At 40.2% G+C, this 19,388-nt stretch overlaps 1 protein-coding gene across 1 annotated transcript in view; it reads right to left on the bottom strand.

Moving 5' to 3' along the window:
* Window positions 1-1,293: 1,293 nt before the first annotated feature.
* Window positions 1,294-19,388, bottom strand: part of PCP4 (Purkinje cell protein 4) — a 56,978-nt gene continuing 38,883 nt past the window's right edge. The window contains exon 3 of the mRNA XM_054394154.1: window positions 1,294-1,422. Within this exon, the coding sequence (XP_054250129.1) occupies window positions 1,295-1,422 (128 nt within the window). The 3' untranslated portion in view covers window position 1,294. The remainder of the gene's footprint in view (window positions 1,423-19,388) is intronic.

Genomic DNA, 19,388 nt, shown 5'->3' with positions numbered 1-19,388 from the left:
CACTTCTGTCTCTGATTTCCCTAAAGACAAAGATGTTTACTGGAACCTCCAAATCTGCTGATGAAGCCAAGAAGGGGATGAGATTTTTTTACATATCTCTCTGCAGTGCATGTTCTGGTTTCATAATCTAATAGCTCCTTTTTCTGAGTACAAGGAACTTGTTTAAACCTTTTCTGAATCTTTCTTGTGATCTATATGGGCAGCCAATTCCTAATCAGGTCTGAAGCCAGGCAAGATCGTTACTTAGATCCAGCCTGAAATTTATCTGTTATTATTTTACAAGAGGGAGCAAATAGAAATACTTCCCAGTTTAAGAACAGACATTGTTGTGGATGTTTTTTGTTAATCAAAAACTGGGCTAATACAGTGATAATGTAAGGAGCTCTTATGAAGTTGAATACAGAACAATGCAAATGGAGACAGGGAGCCTGCTTTGATTTATTCATCAAATACTGAAAATAATATGAAAAGAGAGAAATGGCATAGAAATAGTTACTGATTATGTAGAGAGTGCATCAAAAACAGAGTTTAGAGGGTCAGATTCTAGTTTTACAAATAACAATAAAAAACCCAAACACTTGCAAAAGGTTTCTGGAATTATTTTTTATTTATTTTGCGTCTGATTTATTATTTTATTTCCATTAACAGTCAACATGGTCCAAGCTGGGTAATTCTGACCATTATCATGCAAAGGGGAAGGACAGGGACAATTTCCCCACTTAAAGCCACTTTATTGGCATGATTACAGAACAAAAATAAACTGCTCACTGCTTCCTACACCTCTTCCCCTCCTGCCATCTTTCTGACTGCAACTTTTTTTTTTTTACTTTCAGCTCATTACAAGACAGCAATTTCATTGTCACATTTGGCTGGCAGCTGGAATTCTCCAAATGAGGTATGCAGGGTTGAGATGAGAGCTCTCATCCCTCAGCAAAAATCTTGCAACATACGGTGCTCCTCTGTCTCCAAGCTTTACGTGAAGAGGAGAACAGGCATCTGCGCTGGGTTCATTTGTAATGCTGTGGCTGACGGATTAATATGAAAAGACAGATGAAGGCAGACACTTTAATTACTTCACCCTAACTTTTTATTACAACATCGAGGAAAATGGTGAGGTACAAAGGATAATGGGCGTGAAACAGCTGGGATACAGTCGCACACACAAGCTCGCGGTTTGGTATCTGCCGATGGGGTTTTAAATATCGGTCATTTCTGTACATGCATCTTGGTGTTATTTCTGATTTTCTGGATAAATCATTTTAGGATTACTTAATTTTAAGCTGTGAGGTAGCTACTAAGACTGGGACCCCGCTTTTTTCTTCTGGAATTTTCTGAACTGGGACTGTATTGCCACAGCCGCCCGCTCTGTCTCTGGCGCATCCATGTCTATGTCAAATTCTTCTTGAACCTTCTTCTGCCCATCTGCTCAAAGAAAAGAAAACAAAACATCAACATTTTTTTGCAAGCAGTGATAATCACTGGACAGTAGAGGTGAAAAACCCATTGCCTCTCTCCTTCACAGATACAGCTGTGATGATGGGGAGTGTAATCAGAGGAAAAATTGGGATCAGTTTCAGCAAACACAGCTGATCAAATCCCCCACCCTCTCCCAACAGCAGTATGAGATGATCTGTTGGTAGCTAGGCACCAAAAACTGATATCCATATGGTGCTCAGCAGTCACAGAGCATCACCCTGATGTCTGAGCAAGTCTTCTCCTGCCTGGGGAAGCTAACATTGAGGGGCATGGGGACTCTCCTGTGTCACCCTGCAAGTGGAAGTTACTCAAATCCCCATATTAACTCTAAAACAATGGCATATTAGAATATTTTAAAGTGGGGATTAAACTCCTGCTCTTATCACACCTCCTGCATTACAAGAAAAGAAAACACTTCCTCAGGCAAATTTCCATTCCTTTCACTTGTTTCCTGCCTCATCCCTTTCAACATGTACCATTCTTTCTCTTCGAATCATTTGTGTTCAATCTCTCTGCTACAGTGCAGCTTCCCTCTCTTTTCTCCAGGCTCTGCTTTTGCCTTTCAGCCTCAGTCCTTGGCTCTTTGCCTTCCATTATCCCAGTCCTAAGATTATTGTTCAACTACCATTGGCCACCATGTGGACAACCCAGCTGACTTCAGTGAATTTCCCTTCATCTACCTCTGTGTTAGAAATGCAGCCCTGAGAAAACTCCTGCCTTTGATGTGAAGATAACCCAGATCTGCCTGGACTAACAAAGTGAGAACACACATTCACTCCACTACCCTCATCATACTGCTGAATTTCTCTTCTCTATAAACTGGTTTGTTAAACCCACCTAAATAACTGTATCCTAGGACTGCAGTGAACATGATGCCAGAAGTCTGCAGACAGCTCAGCTTGAAAACAGCTATGGAAATTCACTAATTTTTCGACACTTTGCTTTGTATTATTGTGATTAACATTTCCAGGATGCTTATCCCCAAATAGTGTTAATACACAACACAGGAAATACTTTTAATATATTATTAGAATGGAAAGAAACATAAACCCCCCACACTCTCTCTTTCTCACTAGAAAACAGGGTTACCATTGCAGTATTTCTTGCCTTTACTCCTTGTTGTTATTCAAAACTCAATTTTTCTGTCCATTTTTTCAGTGACTAAAACCCACTCTAAACTGGGCAAATAATTAAAAGGAAGATTTTGGCATACTCCATACTGATTTTATTTCAACTACAATGACTAAGTAATTGCATCTGTGATAACTTAAAAGAAATGCTCACTTAATATTTTGTTTTACTTAGAAGATCATTTAAAAGAAAAATGAAAATACAAGAAGATAGAAAATGTCTGGAGGGGAACAATAGCTGGAGAGCTTACCAAAACTTTGATTATCCAGTATAATGAAAAGTTAGGTCATCAAAACAAAGATTTTAGGGAAGAAAATGAATCCTGCTAACACTACATCACACTTCCACAGCAATTAAATGCAAGAATCTGCACAGTTTCTGTAACTAGTCAAGCAACAAAACTGCTTTAACTACAGAAATACAATTATCACCTTATTTTTCATGGGGAAAGAGAGGTGAAGGTCAGAAGTGAAGGTCAGAAGTGACTTCCTCATGTTTACAAGTTGTTGACACAGCCAAGGAGAACACTCGAAGCTATGTTATATACTGAAACTATAGAGAGGCTTCTCAAAGAAAGAGGAATTTCTGTACCAATTCCTAATTACTGTAACACAACAACGCTTTGTGAAAATCTTCCTAGTGCCAGACACCATCTCCTCCACATTGCTGTGCATGCAGCAGAGAAATGGAGATATTTTTTTTTAATCAAATTCCAAAAGGAATGATCATTTGCACAGTAACAGTGAAATATTGTTGGTATTTGGGGGGATTGTTTTTTATTTGGTATTTATGGGAACTAAGACAAGAAATCACAACATTGTATATGACAAAAAAAACACATGAAAAGGATTTTAAATCATCCTGTAAAAAACTACAAATTTTCAGGCAGAGCATGTAAATATACACTTCCCTCTGAAATTTTTCACTAAAATGAATCAAAGCCATATCAGCTAACTCTAGCAGAAACAAGAAAATAAAAACTGTTTTACTTGTCCATATGTCAGAATCTCTCCCCTATTAATAGGGTCCTGTTAACTTATTCTAATAAAAATAATATCACTAATGTAAAAATAATCATATTTCCTATGGAGAAATATTTACTATACTAGTAAGGTAATAATCATTCCATCAGCTTTGAAACTGATGAGACTAGTGTCTTCTCGTTGCTTGACAACCCATCCTTATTTTTGTTGTAACATTCCGAGTTTTAGGTTCCTTCCCATCCACTCACCAGGCACAGCTGTCAATAGTAAAAAAACAAAAGTGGAGTTTAGTCTTAATAGTAAAAAAACAAAAGTGGAGTTTATGCACCAATTTTAGCTTCACAGTATATAAATTACTTGTGCTTTGGAAATGTCAATAGGGAAAGGCAGATGGATGGATGAGTAGACACAACTGGTTTCCTCTCTCTGGATGAAATCTGGCTGTTACAACTCATTTCTATTACAGCTCAGTCTCAGCAGCATGTTACCTTGTAGTAGTGACTCAGCAATCTTACATTAAGATTTTATAGACTTAAGAAAACCCAGCATCTAGCATAATGTTACATCTGAATTTCTAGGCCAGTTAATCTTTGATGATGTGGATTGACATCACCACCTTAAAATCAGTTTTACTACAACAATTTATCATATCTGAACGTCTACAATAATTTACCATATTTTAAGATCTGACTTTCTTTTTGTTGGTTTTTGTGGGGTTTTTTTTGGACACATTCTTCTTGAAATCAACCCCAAAATTCCTTACAAACTCATTCTTCAGTTCTCTTTGTCCCAGCACTAAGGAGAAGTTATAGGATGAGAGGTTTTCAGCCATGACTTAGATTTGTAGATCAAGAAAGGAGAACTGTTGAAAAGGGACAAGACATTTCTCTGGGTAATGAGGAAATTCCTTGCCAGGTTACAGATGGTACAGAAATATAGTGATTACACATATATGCATAATGTACACTATAAAACAACATGTATATCATCTATATATAATGTATATGACATGCTTGTGTTTTCTTTCTCCCTATGCCTATATTTCTCCTTCTGTACTTTAACAGATGGATTGTCAGTCTGGAGAGATAATTAGGTGGTGCACCTTCTCTGGCTTTGTCTATGCTAAGGAAAAAAGATTTCAACTTTTACCTTGAGCTGCTTTACTAAGAGCAGCCTTATAAGACATATCACACCCCACTAACTACACTGGGTTTATTTCACTGGCATTTTAGAGTTCAGAGCACATGTTCCAACCCCTCATAGAAACAGAGCTGGAACTAATTGATCTTTAAGGACCATTCCAACCCACACCATTCTATGACTGTATGATTTTATCACTTAAGAGTTGACTCACTTAATTAGGGTGAAAAGTCAGCCTGTGCTCAGGGTTTGCACTGACTAGAAATGACTTTAGTGCATCAATGAGCATGACTGAAAGCTTGTTTGCACCTATACATGCACCTGTGCCACACTAGCTTTTACTTCTCATTAGTTGTTCACAAGGCTGTTAAGTTTGAGTGCTGAAATAATGAAATTTATACAGAGAACTGAAAGCAGCCCATAGAAACATCCCTTTTTCATTCATTGTGTCCCACTCTTAGCTTTCCTTTCAGAAGAGATTACAAGCTTTAAAGCAGTCTGAAAACCCAGGAAACTTTCACTCTCAGAGGGACAGAGCATAGAATAGCTCCTGCACAGGCTTTGCTCTTGCACTTGCTTTTTTCTTTCCTCCTTGTAAGGGCAAACCATTCTGTCTGGTAACAAGCCACCTTTTTCCGAGCTACCTTTACATACCAGTACAAGTAGATCTGGTTTCCCTCCCATCCTCAGTCACACACACACATTTTTATTGGTATTTTCACTTTCTAGACAAGTACAAATTTCACAGAATGGTGAGGGTTGGAAGGGACCTCTGAGGATCATGTAGTCCAAACCTCCTGCTAAAGAAGGTTCACCTAGATCAAGCTGCACATGTTTGGGCAGATTTTGAAAGTCTCTTGAGAAGGCGACTCCAGAACCATTCTGGGCAGCCTGTTTCAGTGCTCTTCTTCCACAAGGATATCTGAGTATCCATGGACTACCACAGACCCACATGAGGAAACTAGGGAGAACAAGACTGTTGTCAGTCGACTTCAGTTCACAAGCTGCTTGTGATTCTGAGGGACTGAAAAATCAAAAAAGGTTGAAAACCACTGGAATGCACTTTCCACATTCTGAGAATTTCATTTCATTAACACCACAAAAAAATAAAATCTCTAACCTTTCTTACCACACTGAGCTATTTCAGGGCTTTCCCTTGAAGATTTCTTCATGTGTAGCCCAAATTCCCTCAGCTGAGTAGTAACTTCCACGCTTCTTCTGGATATGCAAGCCAAGAGAGTCAGTTCATGTCCCTAGTCCCTGCTTACTGTGGATCACAGGAAATGAACAGAACAATCCCATGCCAACAATCATGGGTTGTCCATAACAAAAATCTGATCAGTTTTTCAAAACCATGTGTTCAACATGGACTGACCCTTGCCATGTGTCAATTAAGGAAAATCTGAGCTGCAGTGGAACAAACTCCTTGGATCACAATATCAACTGGTCAGTGAGTTCAACCAACCATAAGAAGCACTCTATGCCCCAGTCTTGTGCTACAGACTGCTTTGCAGGACTAAAGACTGAGACAGCTTGCTGGGTGCAGATTTTACTTCAGTATATGCAGCAGTCATCCCAGTAGAAGAGCCTGAAACAGCATCTAATTAGCTGCCTTACAAATCTAACATTCAGAAAACTCATTTCACATCGCTGCAATTGACAAAGATGTATTTATTCCATTTCCAGATGAATCATTAGAATGCTGTCTCTGTAACCTGCTAGAGTGCCTCATAATCCATTGCAAACACTGGATGGATAATGAACCTACCTGTAACAAGGAAAACAATCAAATCTTACACACAAACCTGCTCAGCAAACACTCAAGTAATGTGGTGCAAGTGTAATCATTCACAAATACGCCTTCAGCTGTTTCTTTCATTTATTTTTCATCTGTAAAGTAAAATGAGTTGTGACAACATCAGAAAAAGAAATTACTGTTTATTCTACATGGGCCAAAAGCCTAAAGCAGTCTTTTGTGACCTTTGAACACGGGCTAAACAGCCTAGTCTTTCCTAAAACTGTTCATGGAAGGGGAAAAAGCTGATGGAAGGCACTTAAGGAAAAGAGGACTCACTTCGTATGCTCAGAATTTCTCCATCCTCTAGATGAAATAAAGATTGCTTGTCAACTTCTGGAAAACCACTCAGCATGAAAAACTGCATGGGCAGGAGCCTCTAACTGGCATTTCATGTCTTAAGTGCTATCCTCCACTCTCCTCTGCTCACCCTACCCACATCCAACGGGAATTATGAGACCATACTAAAGATGGAATATACTCATAAAAATACTGCATTTTTCAGGGGCCAAACTGCAGCATTTGGAAGAAGACTAAATGAAGTGTGGGACAGAATCACAGTGCCCTGTAACATGCTGCAAGCAGCATTTTGCTTCAGGCAGGATCATTACTTCCCACTGCTCAAAAGATTATTCAAGCTGTGACAATCTTTATGCTACTCTGGTCCCAAGCTATTACTCCAGTTGGCCCAATGAGGCAGAACAAGCCCTAATTAAAGAGGACCAATATGGGCAGGAATCTCATGGATGCTGATGTTCACATGGAGCATTATCTTTATCTTTATGTGATGGAAAGAGTCATTTTATCTGACTAGACTCCTCCACAAAGCAACCAGCCAACTAAAGAAAATAACTGAGTGCCTACATCCATAGAGGCCAAATTTAACTCCTTACAGGTACCAGTTTGAAAACCTGGAATTGCTATGGCCTCTCTTCCCCTTTGGTATTTAATTGAGAGGTGAAGAAATAAGAGACAGGGTGTTGTCTTCTTTTGTCATAGTCTTTTGATTCTGAGCAAGATGAGGAAAAACAAAACTGACTTTATGGCTGAAAAAAGGAAACAGTCTACTTCTGAATAAAAATTCTTCAGTCAGTGCCAGGGCTGCAATACCCAGCAGGCTGGCTCTGAGCCTTTGTTTTGGTAACCTTCCGTCCCTCCAGTAGACTTATTTTACAAGGCAGCTTAAAAATGGCAATGTTGAGGGAGTGGACATTGGCCAACCCAAGAGAAGAAAGGAAAGTAGTATTGGCCTGCAGAAGACACTCTTTAATTTGATCTTGCCTCCTTTCATGCATTTCCTAGATTTTTAATTTTTTTTTTCTGAATCAAATGCCAGGTAGAGGCATCTCTGAGATCATCAGCTCAGCAACTACAGTTTCTTGCTTTCTGTGGTATTGAGAACAAACAGCTCTCAGAGCACTGAGCATTGCACTGGTTTTGCAACCTCACTATCTTTGTATGTATGGCTTGCATCTGTGATCTGGGGAGGCAGGCTGCTGTGAGGACTCTGCCTCAGCACCTGGAATGATCTAAAGAGAATTATTTGTATGAGAAGCCTGTCACAGCACAGTGGGCTCATTGGCATGGTACCTAAGAATGTTGAGAAACAGACTTGCATGATACTGCTAGTGTGATGGAAAATTCCCATTGTCTAGAATGATCTCCCTGCATCAGGATATTATTGGCATTTCTGTTAGCTCTGTCTGCCTCCAGAGATAGTGTCTGGGCACAAACCTCTTGGAGATTCTATTTTTCACATGCATGTTCCTGATGTCACAACACAAAACCTGATGAAATCTAGGCACAAACCTCTCAGAGATTCCATTTTTCACATGCGTGTTCCTGATGTCACAACACAAAACTTGACGAAATTTTGGTCTTACTCTCCTAGACTGATAGAACAGTTTAAAGCCACTGGGTCTTGTGATGTTGCTGGCTAGCCTTCAATTTAGTGGCCATGTGCAAAAGACCTGAATGTTACAGGCTGAAATAGTAATTTTGAGACAATTACCACATCACTACATTGTTCTTGTTTCTTCACTCCATAATGAAATCAGACATTCAGGGGCCACCCTTCAAACTCAAAGACTCTGTTTAGGTGTCTGTCAATGGTGAGGAAGGTTATGGGTTTATAGAGGGTGTTGTTTCCATGGTCAGTTATTTGAAGGTGCTGGGTGCTGGAGAACTGTAATGTCCACACAGCAACCACCTCTGAGATTGAAAGGCAAACCCTGGAGCTCAGCTGTCTCCTGTAACTTCAAAAGCACACTGGGAGGGCAAATAAATGTTATCATTAGTGATGAATTAATTGTAAGAGCTGTTTTTATCTGAACTGCACCAACCAGTGCCTTAATATCACTCAAAGTAAGCCAGAAAAGAATTAACATCTTCCTGTTGGGGGTTAGACTAGATGGCTTTTGGAGGTCCCTTCCAACCTACACCATTCTATGATTGTATTAAACTGTACCTTGCAATTTGGTATAAAGAAGATGACTTAATTTGGCAACCAGAATCCTTTCTTCTTCAAATTGACCTTTACTTGTGTAGTTCAGTGTTGTTATCTCAAATTTGAACAGTTACTTTTACTGTAGTAGTTTTACTGTAGTCATTCTCATATGATTCTTGAAATGTTATTTCAGCATGAGGCTTTGGAATTGTCTAATTAATCTTTTGTTTTTGTAGTTGCAATAATGCAGCAATACTATTTCTGACATGAGATAACCAACTAGCACAAAATTATGTACATTGGGATAATATGTAATGAAACAGAAAGGAATATAGTGATAAAATTCAGTTGACAAAAAATTGTATTTTCAACTAACTCATAGTCAACTAGAGATGAACTGGGTTTGCTCAACAATTAATAGAAATGAATATTGTTTTCCTTTAAATGCTAATATTATTTAAGCAATCATTCTTCAACTCCAAAATAATCTACCACTTACAGACTTTTCAAAGGGCTTACAGATGTGTAACTGATGCATGGATAGGCACATAAGTGTTAATTGGGATCCACAAGGTATTCTGGGCACAAAGGAGGCCATAATTCACATCCTCAAGTGGGCATCACACTTTGTGGAAGTTTAACAAGGAACACAGCAAACTGAAATAGCCATCAGCTGTATAATCTCATCTTGCACTCACTAAAACTGCACCTGAGGAGTGCTAGACTGACTGGCAGTCTAGCATTTTTTTTTTAATTGAATGGAAACCTCTGGGAGCTAAATGGAAACGGTGCTGGGGTTCAATTCCTGGCACAGCCAGGTCTCTCTGTCACTGCAGAACAATGCCACACCTGCAGGGATAATACACTTCTAAGTCCTTTCCTTCAGGAAAGAGTGTCATGATCATCCTCACAAATTCAGTTCAAGTTATGGGAGCCTCTTCAGCTGTATGCATACAATTCCCAGTGCCTCAGCCAAGTTTTAAAAGGGAATTGTTAGGCTATGTTTTAATTTCCTGTGCAATTTCCAGTTCTCACTTTCTCAGTGAATGCTGTGCCTTTAACCAGCTTTACTATTCAACCATGGAAAGAGCTGAGTTTCAGCAGTGCATGAAGCAAGCCACCCTCTTGCCTTGCAAGCCAACTGCTTGATTAATAATGATCAGTTACTTTCCTATTATGGTAGCATTCAGGCCCTCCAAGTCATAGCTGGGAACCCTAATGTGTTTACAAATGCAGAACAATAAATTCTACCCCGTCCACCACCCTTCAGTACTATGACCTTTGCAAAAGTGTCTTCAGCAATAAAATTGAAAACAACAAGAGAACTTCCTTAAGGCTGCCTCCTAGCCTATGGGTACAGCAATGTACTACCCAAGGCCATAGTATGGCTCAGGCACCATCCACAGTTTTTCTAGAACATGCAATAATAGTCAGCACAGCCACTGGCATGAGTGATATTGTCACAGCTAGCCCTCTGCCAGGGCACTGCCTGGATACTGTGGCCATATATGATGGCCAGGACCCTACCTCACAGGCAAAGTAAACGAGAACAACCTGAATTTTTGAGGGAAAGAAAGTTTAGCCCTAATGGTTCAAGCAGGGTAGGTCCTGGCTGACAATCTGATCTCTGTTTATGACAAGGTGACCCACTTAGTGAATGGGAGAAAGGCTGTGGATTTTGTTTACCTGGACTTTAGTAAAGTCTTAGACACCATTTCCCACAGCATCCTCTTGGAGAAACTGTCTGATCATGACTTTGATGACTGGACACTTTCCTGGGTAAAAGACTGGCTGGCCCAAGTGTGGTAGTGAATGGAATTAAATCCAGTCAGTGGCTAGTCACAAGTGGTGTTCCCCAAGGCTAGATGTCTTCAATGTCTTTATCAATGATCAGGATGAGGGGACTGAGTGCTACCTCAGTAGGTCTGCAGATAATACTAAACTTGGAGATAGTGCAAATCTGCGGGAGGGTAGTAAGACTCTGGAGACAGATCTGGACAGACTGGATGGATGGGCAAAGGTTTACAGTATGAGATTCAATAAGGTCAAGTGCTGCACTTGGGCCACAGCAACCCCGTGCGATGTTAAGTAGCTGGAGAGCTGCTTGGCTGAGAAGGACCTGGGGATGGTGAATGATGGCTGGCTGAATATGAGCCAGAAATCTGCCCAGGTGGCCAAGCCCAACAGCATGCTGGCCTGTAAAAGGAATAGTGTGGACAGCAGGAATAGGAAAGGGATTGCCCCCCTGTACTCAGCACTGGTGAGGCTACACCTTGAATGCTGTCTTCAGTTTTGGGCCCCTCATGGAGGAAAGACATTGACAGGCTGTAGTGGGTACAGATAATGACAACAAAGCTGGTGAAGAGTCCAGATAAGAGGCCTTCTGAGGGATGGCAGAGGGAACTGGGGTTCTTTAGTCTGGAGAAAAGGAGGCTGATGGGAGACCTCATTGCTCTCTGCAAAAATTGCTCTCTGCTCTCTGCAAAAACCTAAAAAGAAGTTGTAGCAGGCTGGGTGTTACTCTCTTTTTCCTAGTAACAAGTGAGATGAGAGGAAATCACCCCATGTTGCACCAGAAGGGGTTTAGATTGGATATAAGAGGAAAAATTTTCACTGAGTTATCAAACACTGGAAGAATCTCCTCAAGGAGGTGGTTGAATCGACCTCTGTTGGCACTTGCCATTGTGTGATGACCAACAGTACCTGAGCTCTTGCAAGGCAAATGTGAAAGAGAGATGTTGGTCTTCCAACATGGTACTGCCTCTCTTGTCTTACATAATAGCTTCACTTTTCAGAGATGCTTCTCCCCCCACCCTTCCTTTGCAGTTTATAAGAGTAGCTAAGGAATAAGCTCCAAGAAATGACAGTGATCACAACATGCCACATAGAAGCAGCAGAAAAGAGGGCTCAAATTCATGCACTGCCAAAGCAAAATGAGCTGGGGAAGATGGCATAGGTTACAGGGAAAACCTGTCAGTCAGAAAAAACAAGAGGAGTCAATCAAAAGAGTGTAGTATGGAGTGAGAAACTGTTTCTCTTCAGACGCAAAATGAAGAAAAAGAAGAGTGAAATTTTGCCCTGTTCATCTGCAAAGTGGAAAATAAGGGCAGTTTCTAGGTGTCTTGTATACTGACAGATCTTTGCTAGCAACTAATGAGAGACTTATTTTAAGTTTTCACAGTAACAAAAACTATTACATGAGAGCTTGGAAAGTCACAGTGAGAAAATATTCTCCTCTTGTAAAATCCATCACCAGCTGTAAATTGCAAGGTATTTAACCACACTCTCACCAGTCAACAGTATAAGAATTGAGCTTTGAGTGCAACATTACACTATTAAACAGCCATTTTAATATCTTCTATGCCTTATGAAAGGAAATCAAAGAACACCTTGTAAATAACATTATCTGTGAGAGCATTTACTTCACTGCATAGGTTAAATACAAGAAATAAAATATGTCCAAACACTGCAGCTTTTATTTGCATGAACATGGGCATTGCTCTGTGCTGGTAATAGGGTAATAACTTGGGCAGAATACCACAATGAAAAAGACCCTACTTTAAAATGTTTTTTCAACATCTTGTACTACATGTCAGTGTGGGGGTTCTTGTGGAGCTAGCTTCATAAAGTCTTGCAAACAGAAGTGAAGCTTCTAAGGTTAAAAATGCCCAAAGAAAGTATCTGGGGCCCTTTAGAAACAGAACAAAATTGCCACAGGGTACCTGATGCAGCCCAAAGGCTGAGCTGAGCAATTGTACTCTCAGAGGTTCTTTTAGGAGCACATTTGGCAAAAGAAACTTTGACATCCTTCTGTAAGACCAAATGCATCCCATCAGTACAGCCCAAAGATGCAATGGATATCAAACCTAGGCTTCTGGAGCAGCTCTAAGGTAGTTCAGCCACAGTTTGAACAAAGACTAGCATACTCTGACAGACATCAATTTACTCTGAGACTTGGCCTGCTGGTAGATCTTACATGCTCCTGCACCAATTTTGTAACATCTGCTCCAGCATGCACAAGAGCAACCAAATGTAGTGCTGGATTGCTGCTGTCTGGCCAGCAGTCCGATGAATGTTCATTATAGTGAAATTACCTCATAAAAGGTACAGAATTTTAATGTCTCTGACTCTTGAAAGCAGTTACCCAGCTGTAGTTTTCAACCAGAAAACAAAGAAATTCTGTGGCAGAAGGGTTCTGGGAAATTTCTGTTGTTTTCTTTTGCTTGGGCTGCTATCTGAACAGTCATTAATTTGAGCTTACCATGTCTCCACTGAACACAGAAAGCCATATTATATGTTTATTTCCCCTGCAGGCTGGTTTGCTTAACTTTCTTAGGAAAGGCAGAGCACTTCAGGAGAATGCATGATAGCACAGAAATAGCACTATGGCAATACAGCTTTGGAAGAGCATAAGGAACTATACACTGCAGGGTGTTGTCATTCCAGGCTCTCTCGCCCAATAGTCATTTGGAATTCCATGTTACATATTGTGCTGAAGCTCATTAGTGCAAACAATTAAAAAAAACTAATTCTAAATAAATTTTGGAGAAGAACTCACCTAACTTAGGTGGAAAAGACATTTAGCATCAAGTCCAACCATAAAGAAAGAAAAACCAAACCAACCAAACAAACAAAACAACCATAAAAGAAAAAAAAGGGAAAAAAAAAAACAAAACCCACAAACAAACAAAAATCACAAACAAAACCACACACATACACCAAAAAAAAAAAAAAACAAAACCAAACCAAGCAACAGAGAAACAACCTTGCAGGTGTTCTACATCAGAGCCCTGCAGCACCTCACTTCAGAAAGAAACCAATGGGGAAAAAAATTGGCACTCTGAGGGTACCATTCATCTGACCTACATTAGGCAGATGTTTTAGGATAGCAGGGATCTCATCCCTGAATCCCCTTTCTGTACTGGCTAGTTCTCTATTAAGGGAGTTCAGGGTGACTGGTTCAGCTGTAGGTATCTATATTTAGCCAAATGAACATCACTCCCTGAGCCTGAGTGGTGCCTGAACTACACATCATAGAATTTCACATGAACACACTTCTTTGCTATTTCAGATGAAATTCCTTCTTATCAAATAAATTATTCATCCCTTATGAAAGGTACTACACTGTAGCAGCCAAGAAATTGTGTTTGCTTCAGGAAGGAGGAAAATAAAGAGCGGCATGCCTTCTCACACTACTCCATCTGTGTACTTCCACCCCATTGCCAGCAAGGAGAGAACAGCTCACCCTCGACAGCGGGTCAAAAGGAGCAGTTGTTCCCTCTGCTGAGACTGCCAGTGAAGCTGCCAGTTGTGCAGCCAATCTGGATCTTCTCATGTTCCCTCAGGAGCTGACAGAACATTCTGCATACATTTCTCTTGTTATAAATACATACTTGAACAGACAAAAAAACTGTATCAGCACCTCTTGCCATCCTCCCAAATTATTTCAAGGGCAATGAATTTTTTGTCCATGTATGTGTGCCTGCATGTTATGGAGTGACTATTTCATGCCCAAAAGCCTCGTGGATTTTTTTAAGCACATGTCAGTAAGACTTTACTTTTCCTTAATAAGGGATTACAGTTAACACCACGACAAGCAGCATCAAATGCTTCTTATATGAACAAGCAGCCAAATGACAGTTGCTGTGAGAACTATAATTGAACTTTCAAGGTACTGCAAACATCAAATGTCTGCTCTGCTATTTAGCTAATAATGAGGCAAGTGACAGCTGCTGCCATTCTGGCAAAGAGTGGAGATGTTCAAAGGAACCTTGCTGCACCTAGCGTGTGTTAAAGGCAGCCATTAGTTGGCTGCAGGACTGAGACTACATAAAGGAAAATTAAAAAGGGAGAGTCACATGTACCTTGGTCAGATCTGGTACCAGGTACCAGATGTACCTGGAGAAGACAAATACCTTTAAAAATAATAGCTACCCATGTTTTAGTGGTTGCTAGGCATGCTTCTCACTGCTGACCCAAGAGAAGGAAGTCCTTCACTGACAGGAGATTACAGTCTGCATGAAGTGCATAGAAAACCATAGTGACTGTCTCCTAGTACTGCTCCAACACAAGTCCCCTCTCCTTCCTAGGTCCTGTGCAGCACCTATGGCTAAAGAGGAGGAATGGCTTCTTCACTGAAATTTTAGCTGATATGCACTTAATGTATAATTTTGATTTTACAGGACAAGTATAAACCCACGTTCCTTTAATACCAAAGCACCCAACTTACTGCTTCATCAGCTCTTAATGGAAGAAATACAAACCCCTCACACATCCTTGTCTTTTTTTCTTTCCCCTCCCCTGCTATAGAAAGTGATGCTAAGGTAAATAGGACTATTGGCTCTGAGACAGAAGATGAGCTCCGTTCTTCCACAATTTCCTCTCACAGAGTAATAGAAAAGATTTTATTGGCACATAGGACAAATTACTGCTTAGCATAAGGGAGTAAAATCCAGCAGCTTGTTCATTATAGACAGTTACTGTATTGTGAGGCTAAAGCCTAGAACTCTAACGAGTCAATACCAAAGCTCTGTGGGATTTTTCATCCGTGACTTTAGTGTCTGTACTTATCGAGTGACAACTGATGGTATAGGGTAATGTAATTTTCCAAGCCTTTTCAAAGTAGCAGAAATTAATGACCAAGGTCAGACACCAAAGCCAGTAGGCAGTACTTCAAATCCTACTTTTTGTTTGTTTGTTTGTTTTTTACCTTTTCCCATCTCATAAAAAAATAAAATTCCAAACCTTCTAGGTCTCAGTCACTGACTCAGCAACGTCCTCTTTTGAACTTGATGCTGTTTCAGATAAAGAGCAGAGGGGTTGTTGTCCTGTGAAATTGCAGTTATATGTTCTGACAAGTATCTGACTAAAATACAGATCATTAAGGATGGGTTGCAGTGGGCTTGTTCTCAGGTGTGTGACAAGAAGCATCATCCACGTTTTTTTGTTGTTTTTTTTTTTTTAATCAAATGTTGGTGAAAGCAAGCATGGTTTTCCAATAAAGTCCCAGTGAAAGGAGAAGGTGGGGCTATATTCCTAGGTTTTTTTCTGTATCACAAGATTATGGAGCAGGGGAAGGAAAATGGTCTCTTACTGACAGATGGTACACTTAGCAAACCCACACAGTACACCAAGGACACAAAGAAAGGTTGTACAATTTTGAAATGCAGTGCATTTGAAAGTGATGGCTATGAAGTGGTTAGAGCCTGGAATGGGTTGTCCAGGGAGGTGGTTGGGACCCCATTCCTGGAGGTGTTTAAGGCCAGGCTGGACGAGGCTCTGGCCAGCCTGATCTAGTGTGAGGTGTCCCTGCTCATGGCAGGGGGTTTGGAACTAGATGATCCTTGTGGTCCTTTCCAACCCTGACTGAGTCTATGATTCTAAGTACCACACTAGCCCACCACTCATGTTGGCTTCCAGCCCTCTGAGCTGTAACAAATCACTTTACTCACCTGAAGCAAGTTGGAACATTGACTGCCTCCTCCTTCTCCAAAAGAGACCATCCTCCCTTTTTTCCCCTCTCATCCTGGTCCAGCAACATCACCTCAGAGTTCGTACACAACCACCCCTTCTAAAATACCTTTATCACCTTAAAATACCCCAATCACCTTTACAATATACATGGCCTCAAGATGGAGGAATAAGAGAGTGAGAAAGCAATGGTCATTCATATACAACACGTTTCCCGGTGACTGGCTTTGTCCCTCCACAGATGTAAAGAGTTTACAGTGACAATGAAAGAGAGAGAAATGGCATTAAGCTGTGCAGGGATCTTTGTCAGGTAGTCACTACACATGTTCATTCAATTGTTGGCTGTTGTTTGGTTTGGTTTGGGAGGTGGGGGATTGCGTTTGGTGGTTTGGGGTTTCTCGGTAGTTTTGGGAGTTTCTTTGCTTTGGTTGGGAGGTTTTGTTGTTGTTGTTTAGGGGGTTTTGTCATTTTTGTTGTTTGGGGGTTTTTGTTTGTTTTTATTTTGGTTTATTTGTTTGGGTTTGGCAGGGGTGGTTTTGGTTGGCTGGGTTGGGTTTGGGAATTTTTAAATAAAAGGATTAGGAGGGGGTGTTGATCCTTCATCTCAGGCACAATTACAACGACAAAAACCCAAACCAAAACAGAAAAAACCAAACCACAACACACAACCCACATCAAAACAAACACCAACCAAACTAAAACAAACAAAACCACAACGCCCCCACACACATAACTTTAAGCAGTGAATTAGAAACTCCTAACATAGTGAATCTCAGCAAGGTTCAAAAATAAATTCTTTGTTACAAATTTATGGTAAATGTTTGGTAGCCTTAGAGATTTGCATCTCCCTGAAACTCAGAAGGTGCTGGAGTGGCCAGCTGTTAAACACAAAACGCCTTAAGTACAAAAACCCCACAAAAATATCTTAAAACAAAGCAAATAAACAAGCTTAATGATGTGAGGTTATCTGGAAGAAAAGAAGGGTTCTTATTCATTCCTAAGTTTTCACCTGATGCCTTTCAGCAATGGCTATTTAAAACCAATTTTATCAGGAAGAGCAGGCATTGATTTAGTGAAGTGCTACAACTGCAGTTAGAGAGTTACTAAACCCAGTGCCAGGTATTGACATGAAATAGATATGACATGACTATTTGACATGAAAATCTGAGACCAGGAAATAAAGGTTGCCCTCATGCTTCAGTTGTACGCTTATTAAATACACACAAGCTATCTTAAAATATTTAAGTTGCAAAAACATAGCAAATGACAAACTACACTGGTACCATCATGCAATTAATTCAGCTGATTTTCCAGAATTCCAGAAAATTCTGTTTCAAAATCTTGACATTGCAACTTGCAGCCTTAGGACCACGCTGTATTTCCCAGATTTAAAGAAAAAAATAATAATATTTTCTGATACAACATATGGACACCCACATTGTTCTCAGCAAGGCTGCTTGGAACTGTTAGATCCACCACATAGACCTCTTGTTTTAACGAGGTAACTGATAGTGGTAGGAGGCTGCTCTCCTCTACTTGAATCAGCAGGAAATGGGATGAGCTGTGTATTTGCCAGGGGGTTTCATATTGCTGACAGGAAAGGAACAATGAGACAATGGATGAAGGTATAAGCTGCAGGCTCAGAGGCTTCATTGCTTGTTGATGCTTTCAGATGCAGTGGCTATTTCTGTTCCACCTCATGTGTATAAACTCAGAGCTAGCCCCTTCTCTTTGACAGTTTAGATACTTATCATAGCATCCTAGTGCCCTCAAGAATGCTATCTCTTTATTTGGCTAGTTCTAGTCCCCAAAATTACCAGGACATCTCCTAACCTCAGAATTCTACTTCAGCCCCATCCCACACAAGTTGGATACTGGTCTCCTGTCCTTTTCCCATCCCAAGTTATATTCCTCCCTTGCAGTTCAAATTTCCATTCAGAAGTATCAAATCCTCCCTAATATTCTAGTGGTCTAGTTTCCTGGTGAGACTTACTGAACTCTTTTGTCATTCCATCCTTTGACCTCCCTGCTCCAGCTTCTGTGACCATCTGGCTCCAAGGAAAGAGGTACATTTCCTCCCAAGCAATCATGGTTTCTTGGGAACACAGAAAGGGCACCATCAAGCTTTTAGGTTCAGTCCCTGGACAAAGCACAACTTAGAGAAGTATGTAGCAGTAATTAAAGAAAACCATAATTTCCTTAAGCTTTGCAAAGAAGTTGTTGGTTTAATGCTTACTGTTTGCTTTGGTGATGCTTAGTTTTCATTAAAAAAAAAAAAATTAACTGCTTCACTGAACACATGCAAACATAAGACTTCTCTTTCTAAACATTTGTAACTTGGCCAATTTTGAACACAGAAAAGTCACATCCCAGATGGCAAATCTTATGTTTCTCTTTAAAATGACAAAGGCTCAAAACAGTAAAAAGGCCACCAGAAATTGTTTTTAATTGCTAGTCGTGCTAGCATTTTGTTCAGCCTTCAGTTTTGGAAACAGCTGGAATGACTCTGCTGAACTCTTCTAAAATAATTCTGCTTGAGGCAAGCAATCAACATGACAAATTTCAGACCAGGCAATTGGATTTCTGCAAGCCTGTGCACAACCGAAAAGGGAGCTTTTAACCAGCAGAGTTCAACAGCTTTGTTAGTTGGCCTTGCCACCAGTCCACATTATAATAAACAAAATAAGTGTACATAATAGGAGTAAAAGAATGTAAACTAAATTAAAAGTTACATATAGCTAGGAAATCTTTAAAGCGGTCAGAGAAAAGGAATGTGAATCTTCCTGCCCTGGTGTTTTGAGATTTTTCCAAGTTTTAATCTTTTAACCTCAAGGAAAAACAAACAAACAAGAAAAACCCCACACAAACACAAAACCCACCAAAACGACACCACCACCAAAAAAACCCACACCAAAAAAAAAAAAACAGTTGGGTCACTTAAGATGAT

The sequence above is a fragment of the Indicator indicator genome, chromosome 1 (genome assembly GCF_027791375.1).
Source record: "Indicator indicator isolate 239-I01 chromosome 1, UM_Iind_1.1, whole genome shotgun sequence".
Classification (NCBI taxonomy): Eukaryota; Metazoa; Chordata; class Aves; order Piciformes; family Indicatoridae; genus Indicator; species Indicator indicator.
This window is presented reverse-complemented; position numbering and strand designations above follow the sequence as displayed.